This window comes from Mastigoproctus giganteus, chromosome 1 (genome assembly GCF_048544385.1).
Source record: "Mastigoproctus giganteus isolate SK-2022 chromosome 1, ASM4854438v1, whole genome shotgun sequence".
Taxonomy (NCBI): Eukaryota; Metazoa; Arthropoda; class Arachnida; order Uropygi; family Thelyphonidae; genus Mastigoproctus; species Mastigoproctus giganteus.
In genome coordinates, this window is record NC_143575.1 from 58164872 (window position 1) to 58187439 (window position 22568).

General features: G+C 35.8%; 1 protein-coding gene across 1 annotated transcript in view; it reads right to left on the reverse strand.

The window, feature by feature from the left end:
• LOC150090819 (uncharacterized) overlaps positions 1–22568 on the reverse strand; it is a 133871-nt gene that overhangs the window by 66291 nt on the left and 45012 nt on the right. Inside the window, exons 3-4 of the mRNA XM_090380170.1 lie at positions 16282–16364; positions 8985–9096 (exon numbers count right to left, since the gene is read on the reverse strand). Coding sequence (XP_090236296.1) covers positions 8985–9096; positions 16282–16364 — 195 coding nt within the window. The remainder of the gene's footprint in view (positions 1–8984; positions 9097–16281; positions 16365–22568) is intronic.

Sequence of the window (22568 nt, forward strand, 5' to 3'; positions counted from 1 at the left end):
AAGGCCATATTGCTCCAGGGATATGCAGTGGTCATTCCCTGACCTTTCCGCATCCTCTGTATTTGGTGGTCACGGGCTCGAACCCCAGTCTAATCAAGAAGCGTGTACTACGTACTGCTGCTCCTGCCCACCTGGCTACGGAGGCGGCAATTTTTTTTTGTGATTTGCTCTGCATAACACAAGTGACCTCCACAAAAAAAGGTTCTGGTGCCTCAAGCATACTATATTTTCAACTGAATTTTTGCACAGCTTCTTTGGAAACCTGTTTAAACATCTAAACTAAGTTTCAACAAAATTGAAGATGGTCGAGAAGGCACCATCTCCAAAATTAGGCCACTTGACATGGAATCACCCAGTTTTATCATAAGTCACTATTCAATATAAGAAGTTTTGAGCCTGTGTTTCAAAACAATCAAGCAGTTCTTTGCACTAGTAGACTAGTGCAAAGAACTGCTTGACACAGGCACAGATTTGCAACATTTTCAGATCTTTCATAATATTGTGAGCACTACTGTATGAAATGGACATTCTAAGAGCTAATTCATGAAGTGCAATTCACCTGTCTTCATCCAAGATTTCCTGGGCTTTTGCAATTTGCTCAGCAGTTGTTGAGGAGGAAGGGTGACCAGGTCTTGGGCCATCTGCAAAGACTCACGGCCTGCAATGAATCGCTTATGCCGCTTAAATATGTTGTTCCACCAAAACACTCAATACCATAGACTTAATTCATCTCTTTAACTGTTACTGATGCATTTAAACCCTGTCTGACACAATAATGAATCACATATCACTGTTAAATCTGTGTCTGGCATGATACTTGCTTTAAAATGATCGTCAGTGACATGCAGCTAAAAAAATCTCTTCACACAACACTAGAATTCAATATAAATAAAGTGTTTTTAGAATCATATAAAAATCACTCTGCTAGAAGAAGGAACAGAAGCAGAAACTTGTAACACAAATTCAGTTGGAGTTTGTGTTAAAGGGGTTTTAACATCAAAAGAAATGTAAAGTTCGCACTTGCAATGTGATGCCGCAGATAGTATGACATTCAGTGTTATTGAATGATAACAATGATTTTCAAAATACTAATTTGAGTTTACTTTTTATTTTAAAAAAATGGAATAATGGCTGTAGTATATATTCTGTTCTAAAGAAATCACTAACCAAAATATAATGCAACTAATTGCAACAGAACCTAGCGTGGATATTATATGGGACCACAGGCTCTATAAAATTACTGGCCCTAGATAATTGTCTATTTTGTATAAGCATAAATTTGGTCCTGTTAATTTGTGGAAACAAAAATAAACAAATTGAACATTAGGTTTCAAGAAGTGAGTTTTTTATATATTTTTTAAATTTTAAATTTGATTTAAAATTTTAATTTTTGAAAATTAATTTTAGAAAATTCAAAAAATGGCATTATATCATTCACTACAGTGAATGTTATAATGCCATGTTTGGTACAGTTTTATGTGTAGGGGAAAAAATGGTTAACTTGTTTTCATTAATAAAAAAAATAAAAATAAAAAAATGTATTAACTTGTTTTCATTAATAAATTTATTTTTGCAAAAATAATAATTATGTATTTTCATCATCAGAGTGACGAGAAGATATTCTGGATTGAAACCTGCCTTTATATTGTTACAATAAACAGAGTGATATCAAATAAACTGAGAAAATGACACTGAATGCAAAGAATTCAATATAAATAAAATGTGTTTTTAGAATCATACAAAAATCGTTCTGCTAGAAGGAGGGCGTAGAAGTAGAAATTTGTAACACAACTTCAGTTGGAGAGTGTGTTAAAGGAGCTTAACATCAAGAGAAATCTATGATAACATGATACATATTTTGGTTACAATCTGCTTGATATATGAAACAATGAAAAAAATGGACAGCAGAATTAATTTGGAGGGGGATATCAAAGTTAACCCTCACAGTGGGTGACAACAAAAACTGCCAAGAAAACATTAAGGTAATAAACAATGTTGCTGTGGCAGAATAGTAATTATCAATATGTGAAAAAGTTGCAACTACAGATATCTCCAAAGCTTCCAATTTTTGGCTTTTTAAAAGCTAGAGAATTTATTTATATTTTTTTTTAAACTGAAACAGGATTTCTTATTTGGAAAAAAAAAAAGCAGTTCTTCCCAAAAAAGTGATTTTTAATACAAAAAATTTTTTTAAAGTTCACACTACACTAGAAATTAAATTTCACTGACAAAATATACATTCTACATTGAAATACAGCCAGAGAATTGTTTACCAATATAGTATGCATTTAAACGTCAGCTTACCCAACATTTCTCTCTCTGCAGATTTCTGTTTTTGGTTGTCTTTTACACATCACGTGATTATTGCTTCAAGGATACTGTAGCAGACTTTGCAGATCTTCAGAAATGACAAGTCAAAGTTTTGTTTATAATAACAGCACTGCTGTCCAGATGTGACTGTCAAGAGCATTTCCAAAACTGTACCAGAAAGAGATATCTAAATTTTTTTTTTTCTCTCACATGGTTGAAAATTCTCTGACACTCAGTATGAGGAATTATTAAAATATCAAGAATGATTAGGGATAACTTGTCATATTTCATGCTTCCTTATGCACTTTCAATTTCCTGACCAAGGGCCACTGTACATCAATTCTTTCTTCTTTCATAATAGCATCTGGTAAGATTCTCACACTGAAATTAACAGAATTGATATGTAAAATATATATTTTTTAAACGTTTAATGATATTGAGAAGTACCAGAAAATTTCCCCCCCTTTTTTCAAAACTGATTCATTTCAATTTGGCTCAAAAAAAAAAAAACCCAGTTCACTGAACAGTGTTACTGAATGATGAATTAGTTCAAATACGCATGCGCAATTGCAGGGTTTGCTTAGTGGCTGTCACCATTACATTGTACCTGGAAAATAATGAATTTATCATTCTCTCCACAGAAAAGATGCTTTTCTTATGGTGTAAAACAAGCTATACACACCCAATGTAGGCCTCTTCAGTGTTCCAAAATAATTGTTCTTTTTAATTTTGTGATACAGTGTCTATTAAGCTGTAGTGCACCAGTTCTTATGGTACTCAACTCAGCATTGTTATGGGCCTATATGAGAGTTTGAAGGACAGAGTGGATGCCCTCAAAAGATCTAAACTGAGGAGCAAATCAAGCTCTCAGCTGCCCACATCAACGTCAGAGCTTGCACTTGGTTATCATGCAACATAGCGGCAACCCCCAAGGCAGAATGCACTGGTCCCACAGGAACTAGTAGTTGTTGGTGACTCTAGTCAGGGAAACAAACGGGGAACATGCTTTGTAAAAAGGATAGGTGGAACAGGACCAGGGTATGTCTGCCAGGGGCAAAGTTTGATGACGTTGTAGAGCAGATATCATCTTTTAAGGGCACAAAAGGTGATATAGTTGTACACGTTGGCACTAATGATATTAAGAGTAGGAGACCGGCAGAATTACTTAACAAGTACAGGTCGCTGTTGAACAAAAGCCGAGAATTAGGGTTGAATTTGAAAGTGTCTGCAATTCAGCCCAGACATGACAGGAGGGAGTATATGATGAGAGCCTTATCGATCAATTCGGCCCTGGAAAGATTGTGCAAGGCTCAAGGGATAGAATTTTTTTCAGCCTGGTCTGTACTTGTTAACAGGAGAGACTGTTTCTACAGGGATGGGATACACTTCACTTAAACAGAAAGGGTGCAAGAATATTTGCTGATGCTATCGAGGCAGTGTTAGGTGGGTTGGAAAACTGATAGCTTGGGGGGGGGATACAAGGACTAATAGTTTAACAGTAGTCATAGGCAGAGGTGAAGGTGATTCTTGCACAACTTCTATTAGAATAAGTAGCGACCTGGAGCGAGGGGTGTTGGGAGTTTCAGGGACGGATGGCAGTCACCCTGAAATAGGTGGGTATATGGGAAGTGTTAGGGTAACTAGGAATAGGAGCATATATGCTTGCATGTATACCAATGCTAGAAGTATAGTAAATAAATTTGATGAATTTGAAGTGTTGGTCAAGACATCAAAGGTGGATATTGTTGGGATAGCAGAGACGTGGTGTCACACAGTTATAAGGAATGCAGAACTGGAATTTGGGGAGTACAATGTGTACAGAAAGGATAGAAAGGGAGGAGGTGTTATGCTGTTAATTAAGAAAAACATAAAATCAAAAAAAGTGCACCCAGTTGATATAGATGAAAAGTGCACTGTTGAGTCAGTTTGGTGTGACATAAGCGCTGCGAAAGCAAAAATAAGAGTAGGAGTATGTTATAGGCCTAATGACTCGAATGAGTACAATGAACAATTGTACAGAGAAATAGAGTGGGCCAGTAAATCAGAATGTCTTATAATGGGGGATTTTAACTTCCCAGATATTGACTGGAACTTGTGGGTTCGTCACTCACACACTAGTCAGACTTTTGTGGATTTATTGGATGACTGTTTTCTGCAGCAGCATGTTCGAGAGGCAACCAGAGAGAATAATACTCTTGATCTGGTTATCAGCAGTGATCATTTGTGTATTAAGAATTTGCAGAGAAAGGAACCACTGGCAGTGATCACAGTGTACTGATGTGGGATTTACTTAAAGATTTAATTACCATCAGGGGTAAAGGAAAGGGTTTTTGCTTCCGTAAAGGTTTTTTTTTTTTTTTATGAAAATCCCAAACACGAAAGGTATCAAAACCTATAGTACTTAGTACCGTGCATGGGTTGAAGGAGAAATATGGGTGGAGGGGGATGCCAGAAACTTTGCTCTAGAGACTAAACATGGGTTTCACCACTTCAAGCCTCCAATAAGCAAAGTGGTGGTATTTCACCGGTTGATGAAAGTCATCTACCATCTGAGCATAGTGGTCTCAGAAAGTTTTTAAATTCTGTACAGTGGGATCAACTGACGATGTTACCAACAGTAAATTCTAAGTGGGAAGCATTCAAGGAATTAATCATGGATGCTACTAAAAGTTTCATACCTATTAAGAAATATTGTTCAAGGTTTAGGCCTACATAGTTATCTAATGAACTAATGAGACTTGTAACAGGGAAGAAAAATGCATGGGATGCATATAAATTATCAAGCGACTCAGAAGCCTACGGCAGATATAAGCTAGTCTGTAATCAGGTCACAAAAGAGGTTAGGCAGGCGAAGGCAGATTATAAGAAATCCTTGGAAAAAGATGCTAAGAAAAACAGCAAGGATTTCTTTACTTATATAAACTCTAAAAGGAAGGAGATGAATCTGATTGGTCCACTTGACATCGATGGTTCGACTGTTGATGATCCTGCTCAGGTAGCAAACAAACTGAATGAGTATTTTGCATCTACATTCACACATGAGGAATTATTAAGGTTTGAAAATGGCAGAAGGTTATCAAATTGTAGCAGGATACTTAATGATATTGTAATAACTGAGAGCAGAGTGGAGGAGAAATTGTTGAAGTTAAACATAAGAAAAGCACCTGGGATGGATGGGATCTATCCAGTTATATTAAAGGAGGCGGCAAAGCAACTAAGCAAACCCTTAGCCATAATTATGAGAGCATCCTTGGACTCAGGGGAGATTCCCATGGACTGGAGATGTGCAAATGTATCCCCAATTCACAAAGGGGGATCAAAGGGTGACACGAGTAATTACAGACCAGCTAGTTTAACTTCTGTTCCGGGTAAAATAATGGAGTCACTAGTTAAAGATGCACTGCAGGATCATCTAGACAAGACTGCAGCAATAATTCAGACACAGCATGGGTTTGTTAAGGGAAAGTCTTGTCTGACAAATTTGATAGGATATTATGATGTGGTTACAAAGGAACTGGATGCAAAAAATTATTTTTGATATCATATATTTGGATTTCAGGAAAGCTTTTGCCACTGTTGCTCATGAAAGACTATTGTACAAATTGGAGCAAAATGGTATTAAGGGTAATTGTTCATTACCCTTAATTGTATTAAGGGTAATGGTATTAAGGGTAAGGTTGCTACAATGGATAAAAGGATAATTAAGTGGGAGAAGACAGAGGGTGGTAATCAATGGGTGCTGCTCTTCGTGGACTAATGTTAATAGTGGAGTCCCACAGGGTTCGGTGTTGGGTCCACTGTTGTTTTGTATATTTATCAATGATATTAATGAAGGTATATCAGGCTTAATGTCGAAGTTTGCAGATGATACAAAGGTTGGCAGGGTTGTTAATGACAGTAATGGCAGTGTGCTACTGCAACAGGATCTAGATAATTTGGGTAGATGGGCTAAGAAGTGGCAACTGAAGTTTAACCTTGACAAATGCAAAGTACTGCATATGGATAGAAGTAACCCCAGAGAAACGTACCAACTGTGTTGTACTACACTTAAGGTGGTAGAAAATGAAAAAGACCTAGGAGTAATTGTGCAGGCAGATATGAAGTTTTCTGAGCAATGCAGACAGGCTGCCAGGGCAGGTCATGGGGTTTTGTCAATGATATATAGGAATTTTGCTAGCAGGGAAAAGGAGGTGATTATCCCTCTGTATAAGGCAATGGTCAGGCTACGCCTTGAGTACTGCGTACAGGTCTGAAGGCCTCATTTTAGGAAGGATGTAGATTTCCTTGAGCGTGTACAGAGAAGGGCAACAAGATTGTTGAGGGGTATAAAGGGATTCTCTTTCCAAGAGAGGCTTAAGTTCTGCAAATTGCAGTGGCTGGAGACTAGGCACCTGCGCGGTGATCTGATTGAGGTGTATAAGGCCTTGAATGGGTTGAGCACGCTGAATTCTGATGGGATTCTTCCACTTGTTCAGATTAAGAACCTAAGGGGGCATAAATTCAAATTAAGAAAGGACAGATGTAGAATAGATGTGCGGAAATTTGCCGTTAGCCAACGGGTGGTTAATTGCTGGAACAAACTTCCATCTGTCGTGGAAGTTGATAGGTTGAATAAATTTAAGGAGGAACTGGACAGGCATTTGGAGGGAATGGTGTGATTTTTTCTTTTTTTTTTTTTTTTTTGGCTGATGCTGCATAAGCTTATATACTTGCTTTCTTACATCATATGCCACTACTACTACTACTCTATTTTATAGTGAGTTTTGTGTATTATGTCTGTACAAGTGTGTGTTTGTGGGATGATGTGTATGTTGTGTACATTGAAAAATCCAGATCAAGTTGCAGGGAACCCTACTCTCACCAGCTGAGATTGATTAACTAGTTTCAGTTGACAAAGCCTTTAAAAAATTCTTCCAGTCTCTGACAGGATTTAAACCCAGTCCCCGTCAAACAAGTAAAAAACCACTGTATTGGAAGACTCCCACGATCACTTGTATATTTTGAATAATGGCAGCGACACATATCTTTTACAGTATGATGATCACTTCTCTCACAATGGCATCCTTGAACAACAGGATTATAAAACATGCTGATATGGTAATGTTCCCAATAAATTACCTCCCCTCCTCGGGGTATTTTATTGGGAATTTCAGATTGCAATCTTCTTACAGAGCCTGTAGGTGGTGTACTGACTTCCATAAAAACTAGGGTATGAAGAACATCCCATTACAGCTGTATAAGCACAACTTTATTGAGAAACAGTGGGTTATGACATACATATATATCAGTCTTGCCACTGCTTTTTTTTTTTCCCTCCCTAGAAGAATGGTTAAAAGATATATTCAGCAATGAAACCAGTTCAAACAGAAACCATTACTGTGGATTGATGGTGGTGGTTTCTCAACAGCTTTTTTTTATAGAGACCTTCCTCTGCTTGAATGTTGCAGCCAGTGGACTAACATCACTGGTAAGCATGAGGTGCATATCTTCTTTCCAGAGGATATTGCTGGGCTACACTGGTTAGTGATCTAATTATGCAAGAGACTGTAGTGCCAAATCAGAAGGACACAGCCTGAATACAGGGGGTAATTATATATAGAAAACTGAAGCTCCCCTTTCATCTCAAAAGTCCTTTTCCAAAATAGTATGGTGACTGTAAAAGTGCAGCTTGTTTCATCTCCCCGTGAAATCATTTTACCCAAGAATGATTCGCAATGAATCAAAATGAGGTGCCAAAAATCTCTGATGGCCATTCAGTTATTGCTTTCCTGGATGAAAATATTTCTGCAATCTGAACTCTGTTTTTCCTGTTAATAACATGATTTTACCATGCTCATAATGTAGTATTGCCTAGATATTTCCTCTGAAAAATTATTTATACCCTGATTAAACCAGAAAGGCCCTTGTTCAGACTGGGAGTAAAATAAATATATATAATGTCCTTGCTGACAATGGCTAAATGATGAAAGGACACTAGAAAAGTCAACCTAGTTAGTATGTCTCTAGAAACACAACATTCTGTCTTCAACTGCTGGAGTGCCTTGTAGCTTTCTCTTGAAGAGAGAGCATCAGCAGTCAAATCCTCCTTCTACTTCTTTCCTAAGTATTCAATCTCTCTTTTATATACAACACACTTCCATACATACTTCATCATGCTGACCCTATTTTATTCTTTCTCTAAATTTATCATTTCAGCTTGTAATAGCTTCAAATGGCAAAGGAGACATTCCATCTCAATGACATTTTGGAGTTTTTCACTTCTGAAATTTCATCCAGTTGTGATAACTTTAAGCTGCTAAAGGTGAATATCATCTTGCTGACATTCTGGAGTTTTTCATGTCTAAAAATACCTTCCAGTCATCCTTTATACCTATATTTTTTTCTATAGGTGGATTTTATTTATTTCTTTAAATCAACATTTAGTTGTTAAACTCTGTCAAAGTATACAGACAATGTCTCAGTTGACTTTTCTGGTATCATTTCTCCATTTGGTCAGCACAAGCAAGGACATTATACTTTTATAACCTGATTGGCAGGTGATATAATAGTAGCACCTGTCAGCCAAGACCTACAAAAGTTTCTTTTCAATTGCACTATACTCAGCCATCCTTATGTTTATATAAACAGTTTTTGCTACTACATTCAAATCAATACATTAAAATGCCACTGCATACCTCTTGGAAATTCATAGGGACTGACCAGCTCCTTAAAAAATTCTTGGGCACTATGCATCTGCTTAGCATCAGATGACTTATTTTTGAACCAAAATCTTATTTGACGGCTTTCCTGTTTAATTTAAATAAATAATTTAATAATATCATTATATACCAAATAAAGAACATAAAAGTCTTCAGTTTTTAAAACTTATATACTAAAAATATAAAATATTTATGGCTTAATGAAATAATAAACAATAGACAATGCGGGAAGACAAGGAGTGGGGAGGGGTGAATTTGAGAACATTTTTATAAAGCTAGTAATGCACTAATAACCCTTATTTAAGTTTATAATGCTTAAACTGAAGCTGGTAATCAATTAACACAATGCTTTATTAACTTTTGACTAATAGTTTATTCCCAATTTAAAGGAAGAGTTTTATTTATGAGCCCATTTCAAGCCAAAATCATATTTCAGGAAGGCATACAACACTAACATACAATACAACGAAAAGATTTGTTTTTGGAGATTAGGGAAACATTCCTGCAAAGGAAGGGGGAAGGGATTCCTACAACCAAAGATGAGACAGGGTAGAAACACAGTATCATTTATTATTATTATTATTTTTTTAATAAGTATTGCAGCTACTGGGGCTACTGCACAATAAGGCTGACATAATTTACTTATAATCAAAATTGTCTGATTGCTTTTGTAGACCTTCATCATCATCAGCCATTTTCAATCCACTGCAGGATGAAGGCCTCTCCAGCAACTTTCCAGTTCCTTCTGTTTTGAGCACTGGCCATCCATTTACTACTCAAAAACTCATGAATTTCATCTATCCATCTCCGCCTTTGTCTTCCAGGTTTTCTTCTAGCTCCTCTTGGGTACCATTCTGTTATTTTCTTAGTCCATCTGTCATCATGTCTTCGAGCTATGTGTCCTGCCCAAGACCATTTTAGTTCTTTAGTTTTGATAAGAATGTCCTTTACTTGAGTTTGCTGCCTAATCCATGTGTTTCTCTTCTTATCTAACAGTCTGATTCCCAATATAATTCGTTCCATTCTTCGCTGTGTAGTTCTTAGCTTCTCTTCCATTCTTTTGGTGAGTGCCCAAGTTTCACTTCCATAAGTCATGGTGGGGAGTATACATTGATTCATTATTTTACGTTTCAGACAAACTGGGATATTGCTCTTCAGTATGTGACTATATTTCCTGAATGCTATCCATCCAAAATTTGTAGACCTTACAAATAACTAATATTCATGAAAAATCAACAGTAAATTTGACAACCGTCTTCAATTTCCAGTCCATTATTGCTGGTTGGTTTAGTTTTTAGTGGGTTGATGCACATCAGCTTTGCTCTTCCTTTTGGCAGTGAGTAGATAATGGAAATTGAATACAGGATTATTTTTAAGAAACCCTATATATTTTAACAATTTTAAATCATAATACCATGTCATAAATTTAGTTTTATATAATGTATTAATTGGATTAATTTGATGTGAGTGTCGGGCTGAAGAACTTCCTATAAAAAGGTATGAGTTGATCTCTATATTTTAGAAATAGTATTTAAGTAGGAAGGATTGAGCTTTTATTGCACTTATATATTTTGATTATTATAGTTTTTATGACTACAGTTTTAACAATTTTGTTGCCATTTGCTTTAAATTCCTGTTTGCTGTGTGATGTGCTTAGGGAATTTGTGAGGCATATGTTATAGATGAGCAATTTTTTACATTTCTGTCTCTGTTAATACCCATTGGTCTCACTTTGGTTTACTGTCCAACAGTACACCTTTTTTTTCTGAGTTTATTTACTAAGTTCTGAATCTTATTTTTTTGGAACACAGATTAGAACACAGATACTGGAACACTTCCTCTCATAATAAATAAATACACCAACCCCTATATATGACAAAGATTTTAATAAAATAAAATAAAAATTAGATACGGGATAAAACTGGATATTTAATATAAAATACACTCATAAAATGATAAAACTATGATATTAAAAGCAATGAAAATAAAAATAAAATATTACAGAGTTAAAAGAGATAAAAAGAACGTCACGGCTGCCTCTTTTGTCAACAACCTATGATTATTAGTTCTTTAAATATGTATTTATATTGACAGTAACAGTTATGTTACTGACCAAGGATATAGATCCTTGGTCAGTAACATAACTGCAATTATATGTGTTTTTATGGGAAAATCAGTTTCATTTATGGCATTTTAGTGGAATTTTACAGTCACAATAAAACCTTAACACCAGCAGGATCACAGTTCTCCGTATATGTTACTGAAGGAACATGGGAATTTTTCCCAACCCCAAGGCCTATCTGAAGAATCCTAAATTTCTACTGATACTTCATAATTGAATTATGCAGTTGTTATTTGTTGTTATTTGGTTTTCAGGAGCATTAGCAACTAAGGCCATATTGCTCCGGTGCGGTGGTCATTCCCTGACCTTTCCGCATGCTCCGTATTTGGTGGTGACGGGCTCGAACCCCGGTCTAATCAAGAAGCGTGTGCTCCGCACTGCTGCTCCTTCCCACCTGGCTACGGAGGCGCCTATTGAATTATGCAACACATATGGCCATACAAAAACACTGTATGACTGTTATATGTCATACAATATGAACAGCATGGTATTATCCATGACTAATACTGAGATAAGCCCATACAGAACTGGGTCAAACAAAATTGCAGTGGGAAGGCATTGAATGCCCATCTTGTGACACCTCTCAGCAGCCTTTTATCATCAGAGCTAACTGAGCATAAATGCTGGCAAGAAATTTAATGCTCATTGCCAGTGCTAATATAATAAAAAGGGATCTACAACTGCAATGCAACACAATTTTAATATTTAAGTCTGTGAATTTATATTATTTATTAATTAAGTTTTTTTCCATATGAATCAGTCAGAAATGGATGTAATATGGTACAACAAATCCTGAGTGCCAGCTCACCATGGTACTCAAAACAAGAAAACAGCACCCAGCATTCCACAGTTCAATTTCGTGGTGGCACTAAGCCTAATTGTCAAATTCTTTGTTTTAGTATTTTGGTAGTTCTTGCTTTTCATACGTGATGTTTAACAAGGGTCCATTATGACAGACTTATCATTTGTATACTCCGTCAGCAGCATTCTGTTATAGCACATATCTTATCAGTCCATTATAATCAGGATATAATATCAACTGATTACAAGATTTTCATTTTGATTTAATACCATATATACGAGGGGGTATCAAAAAGTTAATACCCTTACCTAGAAATAATAGCTCTAGAAAGGTGAAACTTCACAGGAACTTTAATCCTTTTCTATGTACTCTCCATGTATAGTAAAGCATTTCTCCCATATATGGATCAGTTGTTTAATGCCTTGATCATGGAAGTCTGCACTTTTTGCCTGAAAACACGATTACACTTCATTGATGACTTCCTGAGACGAATCAAAGCTGCTGCTTTGACATGTCTTTAGTCTTCGGATCATACTGGTACACCCAGCATTTGTCACCAACTGATCAAAAAAGTTCTCAACATCCGCATTACACAAATCCAACAGTTGGCGAGAACACTGCATTTGACATTTCTTCTGCAAAGGTGTCAGCAATCTTGGAACCCATCATGCAGAGACCTTAGACATGTGCAGATGGTCATGTAAAATGCTGTGAGCAGACCCATAACTAATTCCCACTGCATTTGTAATGAAATTAATTGTCACACTTCTGTCACTCAGCACCAGCTGCTCAACCTTTGCAACCATCTCACTGTCTGTGGATGTTGATGGCCTTCCTTCTCTTGGCTCGTCAAAGACACTTGTACAACTGCACTGGAACTCCTGTTTCCACTTTTTTACAGTATCATAGGATGGATTATTCTGCCCATACACAGCTTTCATTTCTTCATCAATTTTCCGAGCTTTCTTACCCTGCAAATGCAGGAACTTGATCACTGCTCAATACTGCACTTTGTCAACCATAGCATCCTGTTTCAGATTCCGGGCTCCACCTCTGGTGTACGATCACCTATGCGAATGAAATTTTACATGTTAGTGAATGAATATGTAGAAAATATATTAAAAACGGCATCTTCCTATTAATGTTTTATCTAGGTGAGGGCATGAACTTCTTGATATCTCCTTATATTTATTATTCTGAGTGAAAATCTTGATTACAAAAATGGGTATTATCTAGTGGTGCTAATTTTTTGCTATTGCAGAACTAGACTATCTAGTTCAGATTGAATTCATCAAAATTGTAATTGTCTTGATTACATTAAACTGTTCTGAAAATTATCCCATCTATGAGTGGGAAAAAAAAATACATGTCTGCTGAATAATGATGCCAAAAAAAAGTAAAATTTGAGCAGCTACAACAGCAAGTTCAAAACCTGCGAAATTCAGAGAATGAACTGCAAAGAGAGAGAGAATATGCTCAGTTGCTTCATTAAAGTAGCGCTTTCAGCTTGTAGCTGAAAGAGCTACTTTCATGAAGTGGAAGATTGAATTTAGAGAAAATTTTGTAGCTTTTTGCAACATGAGGTTTTCTCGTGTACAGATATAACTTCAATAAGTTGTCTCAGTATTTCACTACTTTAAAATAAATTAATGGCTCATTATTATATACATTGGTAGATTAATCTGTTGATTATGCTTTCATTATGAAAAGTTTAAGCACTTTATGTATTTAATTCCATACAAATTTGGTAGCTCATCAGGACATTAACTTTACTGTGGAAAAAGCTCGCTCACACAATTTATGTGAAAAGAGGAAATGCCTTACCACATTAGCAATGGTAAGTTTAGATCATGGATGTGCCTACATTTAGAAACGTACGATTTTCAGGAATTTAGAATAGTTCAATTGCTAAACTATCTATACATTGGCTACATTTCTGGATTCAACTATGGAATTCTGTGCACAAACCAAAAAAGGGATAATCTATAGATTACAAAATGGATGCTTAGTACAGATGTTAATAATAATAATAAAAAAAAAAAAAAAAAAAAAAGATTCAAATAACAGAAGCAGCTGTATCAAGTGGTCACATCTGTAAGATAGGTCATTATTTACCCACTTCTTACCTGGAGACAGGATTTCACAATTTGAACCTTAAAACATAGTCAATATAGTTTAATAACTGAACTGTTCTAGGATGACATTTTGTACATTTTATCAATATACTAAACTCTTATCATGTGACAAAGTGTTTCCTCTTCTCACAAACCATCATCACAAGATGTCCTTTTCTAATCACATCACACATTTTTCAATAATTTAAATTTCTACTGGTGTCGTCACTGCTCCTGTTTGGCATTGACTGCCTCTAATTTGAAATGTACCTTCACTATAGAAACCTATATCTTTAAGTGGGCCTACAAAAACATGCTCATTTTCTCACCTCCCCTCCATACCACAGTTTGAGGAATTTAATTTTCTCACACTCTTAACCCTTATACTCAACTTAGGATTATTAAAAAGTATTATTATATTGTTGAGAACAATGTGGCATAGCATGAAGTAATAAATGAATAAAAAAAAAAGGTAATGGTATCATTTAATATTAATTTGCCATGCAGAAACAAGTTCAGCAGATTTGGAAATACACATGGCTGGTAGGAAGCAATAGGAAAGACTAAGAATAAAAGTTCAGAACTTCTCAGCATTTTGAAGATGTCCATCTGAAACGTCATACATAAGAGGAAGACAAATGGCCATTTCAAAGTTAAACATCAACCAGGGAGCTAACATATTCTGACTACAACAGATTGCTTTAGCTGAAAATGTCCAAGAATATACAGATGTAGTTGTCAGTGCAAACACTGTATGCAGGAGAGCCGTATTAACATGGATTCCACAAATTAACTGCTACGACAAACATCACAAAAGTTAATGCACAGTGATCACTGCAAAGGTGCCATGCTCAGAGAAAATGGTCTATGGAAGAAGATTCTCTAGAGCAATGGTCTGTTTTTTTTTTTTTTTTTTTTGCATAAGTGAGTCAAACTGAATGCTCAAATGTGTGATGAGGGCTGTACCTGGAAACTAATATGAATATACCTAGTTACAAACCTTATCACTACATTAAGAAAGTTTTATGAGAAATGTGTTCTGTGAAAGGCATCACATGGAAATTAATAATTACATTTCAAAAGGTAAAAACACAGATTCCATATATATTTGCAAATTAAATAGTTTCGGCCTCATAGTTTGGGCCTCAGTCAGCTTACAACCTTTTTCAGAAAAGTTCAGTCACCTCTGCAGTGTAACAAAATGTCTTGAGATTGGAATCCCAAAGCAGATCCAAAATGTTTACATCAAATTGCAATTTTGCAGTGCCTTTGTATAGGAAATCCTCTTTACCACCTCCAGGTAAAGAGGATTTCAACCAATAAACCATTATTTTGCAACTATATTCTGATTATGTATTTTTACCTTTTGAAGTTTAATTATTATTGAGAAATAGGGAGTTACACTTTAAGGTATAAATTTAAATCAGTGCATTTCATATAGAAATGACTGAAATTTTGAAATATTTATCCAGTTTAATATAAGTTTAATATAAAGAAAACATTCATAATCAAAAGCTTTCAAGTTAATTTCCCCAATGGAAGTTTGTTTGTTTGTTGTTTGGTTTTTAGGAGCATTAGCAACTAAGGCCATATTGCTCCGGGATATGCGGTGGTCATTCCCTGACCTTTCCGCATCCTCCATATTTGATGGTGATGGGCTCGAACCCCGGTCTAATCAAGAAGTGTGTGCTATGCACTGCTGCTCCTTCCCACCTGGCTACGGAGGCGCCGCCCAATCCCCCCAATGGAAGTGACATCAATTTCAGTCAGTGACAAGAAACTGAACCTAGGGCTTTTCCATATGATGGAATAGCATCAATCATAGCCACTGCACAAAATATAGAACCCAATATTAAACTTAAAGCCATATGTGTTTAGAGCTGTAAATCTTCAAGCTACACATATACTTCTCTTTATGTTGTTGTTATTGTTGGTGAATCAGCAACTGAGGATATAATGCACGCTGGCTTCTCTTTACGGAAAACACTATTTATTCAAAGGTTAAAAGTGAAATAACTCATGATTTGCTTCACATCAGATATATGATGCTTTATGTGCAAACTTCAGTTCACAATTATAACTATGTACCGAATGATGCATTTGCAGTACTTGTATGATATATTAATATCTCTTTCTTGAAAAAAGAAAGAAATATTAATGAAAAGAAATATCATTAATATTTCTTTCTTTCTTGCTGAATGTATGACATATGTGATTAAAAATATAATTTCCTACCTGTGTGTGGAGATCATTAATAGCATTTTTGAGAAATACCTTGAATTCAAGTAGCAACTGTGGTGGAGCTGTATCTTCCTTATCTAAATATGAAAAAAAAAAAAAACACACCATTACGGGGGGAAAAAAAAAAAAAAAAAACACTTCAATATGTGCAGTCTCTGCTTGCAACAAAGATAAACAAATAAAAAAAATTAAACATTTCTAAATATATCTAACAACACAAAATGCTTTAATTTAAGCGATAAAGACTAGCTGTTACCAAAATTGACTAATACATGAGTAAGCCACACAAACCCAAAAACTAAACAAGCTACAAAAACATACAATAAACTTTTTTTTTTTTTTTCTTTAAGGTTTTTAGACTTGAACTGAACTTTCATTTCATAACATATTCAAATGGTATATACTAATAACCTTTACACAGGATAGTTCAAAAGATATAACCTATATTTTCAGCTTCCTTTCAATTATTAAAAAGAAATGTTCTTGTTTATACTCCGGCACAACCACTAGGACAGAAGAGTTCACATTAATTATTTTGACAATGAATACAATAATTAACTGTATTTAGTAATCATGTAGGCTTGAACTATAGCCCACTCAAAGCCCATGTGCTTGGGCACCCTACAGACCACTCAGCTACTTTATTATAAATATAGTTATAATAGAAGTTACAATAAGTTTTATTTCAATTATTATTACAAACATAAATATAAAATAAATTCAAGTGTCCTCCTTCCTAAACATAAGCACAAACTCTTGTCATCCTCAACTCTTATCACTCTTTTCTTTGATGAGACTTGACAGTATTTGAACAGTTATCATCGAAATTTCTGATTTAATACTGACTTTTAATTTATGTTATTAGTGTACACCACCCCTTTTAAGTAGTCTGAAATATGAAAATCTGGTTATCATGATATTCAATTGAACAACTGTGCTATATCTGAGAAAATGTGCTGTTGTCTTCAGAGTAAAACTCTACTGGTTAGTGATTGAAAGTGAATATAGAAATAACAACTGCTGGACATCTGGGGATGACCAATGCTACTACTGTAGTGGTCAAAATCAAATTCCATCATGTTGTCAATGATAAATTAACAGATAATTCTGGTTACATGAATTTTGAATTACCTCATGTATGCTAAAAGCTCTGACTGAATATGTTTCTAATCCAACAATTAAACTATATTATGAAATTTTTAGTCCAATGATTTTCCTATCTCATACATTTGCCAAGTTAAGTGTTCTCAACAGTTTTTACTATGTTACTAAAAGCTATCTGATCTCATAATTGATATGAATCTTCTGTGTAAATAAAACATATGAAACTAGTAATACAAATACTATGGTTATAATCAAAGACATCTCTAAGACTTCCAAAAGGGTGTTGGTTGGGTTCAAATATAAAAAAGAAAGTTAAAATAGAAAAATCAATTTAAATAAATTTCTTTACAAAAAATTGCATTCCTTCTGTATACCCACTCAAATACAACAAATGCAAAGAGGAAGGCATGCCAGCCAAGAGTAAATACTATATAATTGGGAAAGAAAATCAATTTTCTTACAACCAAGCAAAGTACTTTTTGTTCTTCATTTAAGATAAGACAATATAACATACAAATGTCAACAAATGCAACCTCTTTGCTAAACCAATACACTAATGTATAACAGCAACATTTAAAGTCTGATATTACCAGTAGAGCCTGTGACAACCGATCATATAGAGAGCCAGTGAGGACTAGCCATCAATTTGGGAGTTCTGGAGGGGATACAATATTCAAAGGTCTGAAGATAACACTGCAACATCATGAGAAGTCACTCAGGCTACAATGAATGGTGTATGAAAAAATATATCATCAGGATGCATTGGCAGTTTGAAACTTGTCAGTGTACCCAAAATTCGGTTACAGATTGTGAAATTGGAAAATGAGATTGGTTTCAACGAAATCGACATAAGTAATGTGGTGAGGGAAATGCTAGAATTGCACAATGCCAAGCCAACTAACAAAGATCTCGCTGAGTTGGAGTGCAGAAAGAAGGGAAGATGCAGCCAGTATCACAATTAAAACAGTCCATGGCAAAACAAAAAGGTTAATTGAAGCCTTCAGTTTTTTTCAAGAGAAGATGGACATTCTTACTGGAGATGACTCAAAAAACATGGAATGGAGAACAAGTTCTGTCAAGGATTGAGTAAACTTTTGCACTGCTGTGAGCTGCACCAGAAAAAAGAAGCAAAATTATGTTCAGACCACTATTTTGAGTTTCTTTATGAATAATTTGGTATGATTAATAGCAGTATATAAATATTACATATACAGTATAATACATATGGGTGCAGTTTTATTGTTTTAATATTAATTTGCTTATTTTTTATTTTTAAATAAAAAATTAAGCAAATTAAGCATTTTAATTAAAAAAATGCTTGAATTAACTTGGTTAATCCAAAATTTGCCCAAGATCCCATAGGCAAATATAAATATTGAATCCATCAAGTTAAGATAATAAATATACATATGTAAACTGGGAAATACATACATATAAATTAACTACTCACCAAGTTATAATATTTAACGTACCTACATAAAAAACATGTCTAATTTCCATTGTTTCAGTATATGTTGCCATTCATAGAATCATCTCATCAATATAAATAAAAGACTTAACTATACACAATGTGCATGTTTGTGTCTATGTAGATTACCCAGGAACACAGCCACAATCAGAATGTTGAAACAAAATTTGTTACACAGAATCATTGTGAATAAACATCATAATAATAATAAAATAAATAAAATTAAGAGGTTTTTACTAGCACGAACAGAACTTATAATTCCTAAAAAACACCTAGATATGTTTAGGATTAAAAAAAAAAAAAAAAAAAACCACAACTCAGGTGATGGGAAATGTGAATAATAAATATTGCTAAAGTTTAAAAATAAATAAATTTATTTATTTATTTATTTTTAACAAAGACAAGTGGAACATGAAAACCCTTTGTAACCAGCCAGACAGAATGAGAAAAAAAAACTCTGCCAGCACAAGACCACACAGGCTACCAAGTGCACTGCAGCTTTAATCTGAAATTTTTTTTTAATATACCTTAATGACAAGGAGTTCTTCATCAGCAAAATGACCTCAGCATCCACTGGTAAAGCAACAGCTAATTTTTATATATCTCAAAATAAGTAGATTGTGCACCAGCTAACTTGGAATAGTGGTCATTTTCTGTGTTCTGCTCAGTGAGATCATTTTCTTTTCGTGTAAAGTTCAGCGATCTTTTTTGCTATCTTCTATTTTTGAATATATTGCAAAAAAATATATATACCGAATATATATTGAATATATACCGAAAAAAAAAAAAATATATATATATATAACATAACTGTTTTGGGATATAACTTAAGGATTTAATTTTTGTTTTAAATTTTATTGAATTAAATTGGAATCATGACTCTGACCAGAGCAGCAAAGCAAAAGGCTCAAGCTAATGGGAGTGCTGTGGTTCAGGGGAGAACTGAGGGGGGCAGTTGCCCTCTGAATCACAGTCTATTAAAATGCACTGTTTGCTTGATGTTTGCGGAGCAGTCGGGTATGGGACATGATACTGCCAAGGGGGATGTCTTTGTGTGTGCACGATGTAAGGAGTGCAAGGAAATCAGGCGACAACTCAGCGTTGTTATGGGCCTTTATGAGACCTTGAAGGACAGGGTGGATGCCCTCGAAGGAAATAAATTGAGGGGCCCATCAAGCTCTCAGCTGCCCACATCAACGCCAGAGCTTGCACTTGGTCATCAGGCAACACAGGGGCAGCCCCCTAGGCAGAATGCGCTGGTCCCACAGGAACTAGTAGTTGTTGGTGACTCTATTGTCAGGGAAACGGGGAACATGCTTTGTAAAAAGGATAGGTGGAATAGGACCAGGGTATGTCTGCCAGGGGCAAAGGTTGATGACGTTGTAGAGCGGATATCATCTTTTAAGGGCACAAAAGGTGATATAGTTGTACACGTTGACACTAATGATATTAAGAGTAGGAGACCGGCGGAATTACTTAGCAAGTACAGGTCACTGTTGAAAAAAAGCCGTGAATTAGGGTTGAACTTGAAAGTGTCTGCAATTCTGCCCAGACACGATAGGAGGGAGTATATGATGAGAGCCTTGTCGATCAATTCGGCCCTGGAGGGATTGTGCAAGGCTCAAGGGGTAGAATTTTTTTCAGCCTGGACTGTACTTGTTAACAGGAGAGATTGCTTCTACAGGGATGGGATACACTTAAATAGAAAGGGTGCAAGAATTTTTGCTGATGCTGTCGAGGCAGTGTTAGGTGGGTCGGAAAACTGCTAGTTGGGGGGGATACAAGGACTAATAGATTAACAGTAGCCACTGGCAGAGGTGGAAGTGATTCTTGCACTGCTTCTATTCAAATGAGCAGAAGTCTGAAAAACAAGATGCAGGATATTTCAGAGACTGCTGGTAGTCATTGCGTTACAAGTAAACACATGGGTTGTGTTAGGCTAGCTAAGAATAGAAACAGGTGCATGTATACCTGCGTGTACACCAATGCTAGGAGTTTGGTAAATAAATTTGATGAATTTGAGGTATTGCTCAAAACATCAAAGGCAGATATTGTTGGGATATCAGAGACGTGGTGCCACACAGATATAAGTAATGCGGAACTGGAATTTGGGGAATACAATGTATATAGAAAGGATAGACAGGACAGGAGGGGAGGAGGGGTTATGCTATTAATTAAGAAACACATAAAGTCAAAGGAAGTGAAGCCAGTTGACATCGATGGACAGGGCAGTGTCGAGTCAGTTTGGTGTGACATAAGCATAGGGAAATCAAAATTGAGAGTAGGAGTGTGCTATAGGCCTAATGACTCTGATGAGTATAATAATATATTGTACAGGGAAATAGAGTGGGCCAGTAAATCAGAGAGTCTTATAATGGGGGATTTTAATTTCCCAGATATTGACTGGAATTTGTGGGTTGGTCACTCGCACACTAGCAAGGCTTTTGTGGATTTATTGGATGATTGTTTTCTACATCAGCATGTTTGTGAGGCAACAAGAGGGAGCAATACTCTTGATCTGATTATCAGTAGTGATTCTTCATGCATTAAGAACCTGCAGATAAATGAACCACTAGGTGGCAGTGATCACAGTGTGTTGAAGTGGGATTTACTCAAGGAGGTAACTACCATCAGAGGTAAAGGGAAGGGTTTTTGTTTTCGTAAAGGCGACTATGATGGTCTGAGACAGTATTTAAATTCTATACAGTGGGACCAACTGATGATGTTACCAACAGCAAACTCAAAATGGGAAGCATTCAAGGAACTAATCTTGGTGGCTACCAGGCTTTACATACCAACTAAGAAATATTGTTCAAGGTTTAGGCCTAAATGGTTGTCAGATGGACTAATGAGACATGTGGCAGAGAAGAAAAATGCATGGGATACATACAAATTAATGGGTGACATGGAAGCCTATGATAGATATAAGTTGGTCTGTAACCAAGTCACAAAGGAGATTAGGCAGGCAAAGGCAGACTACGAAAAATCCTTGGCAAAGGATGCAAAGAAAAACAGAAAGGAGTTCTTTACATACTTGAACTCGAGAAGGAAAGGGATGAATCAGATTGGTCCACTGGATATTGATGGTTCAACAGTTGAGGATCCTGCTCAGGTGGCTAACAATCTAAACGAGTATTTTGCATCTACATTCACGCATGAGGAGTTATTCAGGAAGGAGAATGATGTAGGTAAAGTAAACATTGGCAGTGAGCTGGATGATTTTGTAATAACTGAGAGGAAAGTGGAGGAGAGATTGTTGAGGATAAACATAAAAAAGGCACCTGGGGTGGATGGGATCTATCCAGTTATATTAAAGGAGGCAGCAAAGGAAGTATGCAAACTCCTAGCCATAATTATGAGAGCTTCTTTGGACTCAGGGGAGGTACCCATAGACTGGAGATGTGCAAATGTAACCCCAATTCACAAAGGAGGATCAAAGGCTGACACAAGTAATTATAGATCTGTTAGTTTAACTTCTGTTCCAGGTAAATTAATGGAGGCACTGGTTAAAGAGGCACTGCAGGATCATCTAGACAAGAATTCAGTTATAGCTCAGACGCAGCATGGTTTTGTTAAGGGCAGGTCTTGCCTGACCAATTTGATTGGATACTATGATGTAGTCACAAAAGAACTGGATGCAGGGAATAACTTTGATATTATATATTTGGATCTTAGAAAGGCTTTTGATACTGTTGCACATGGAAGACTG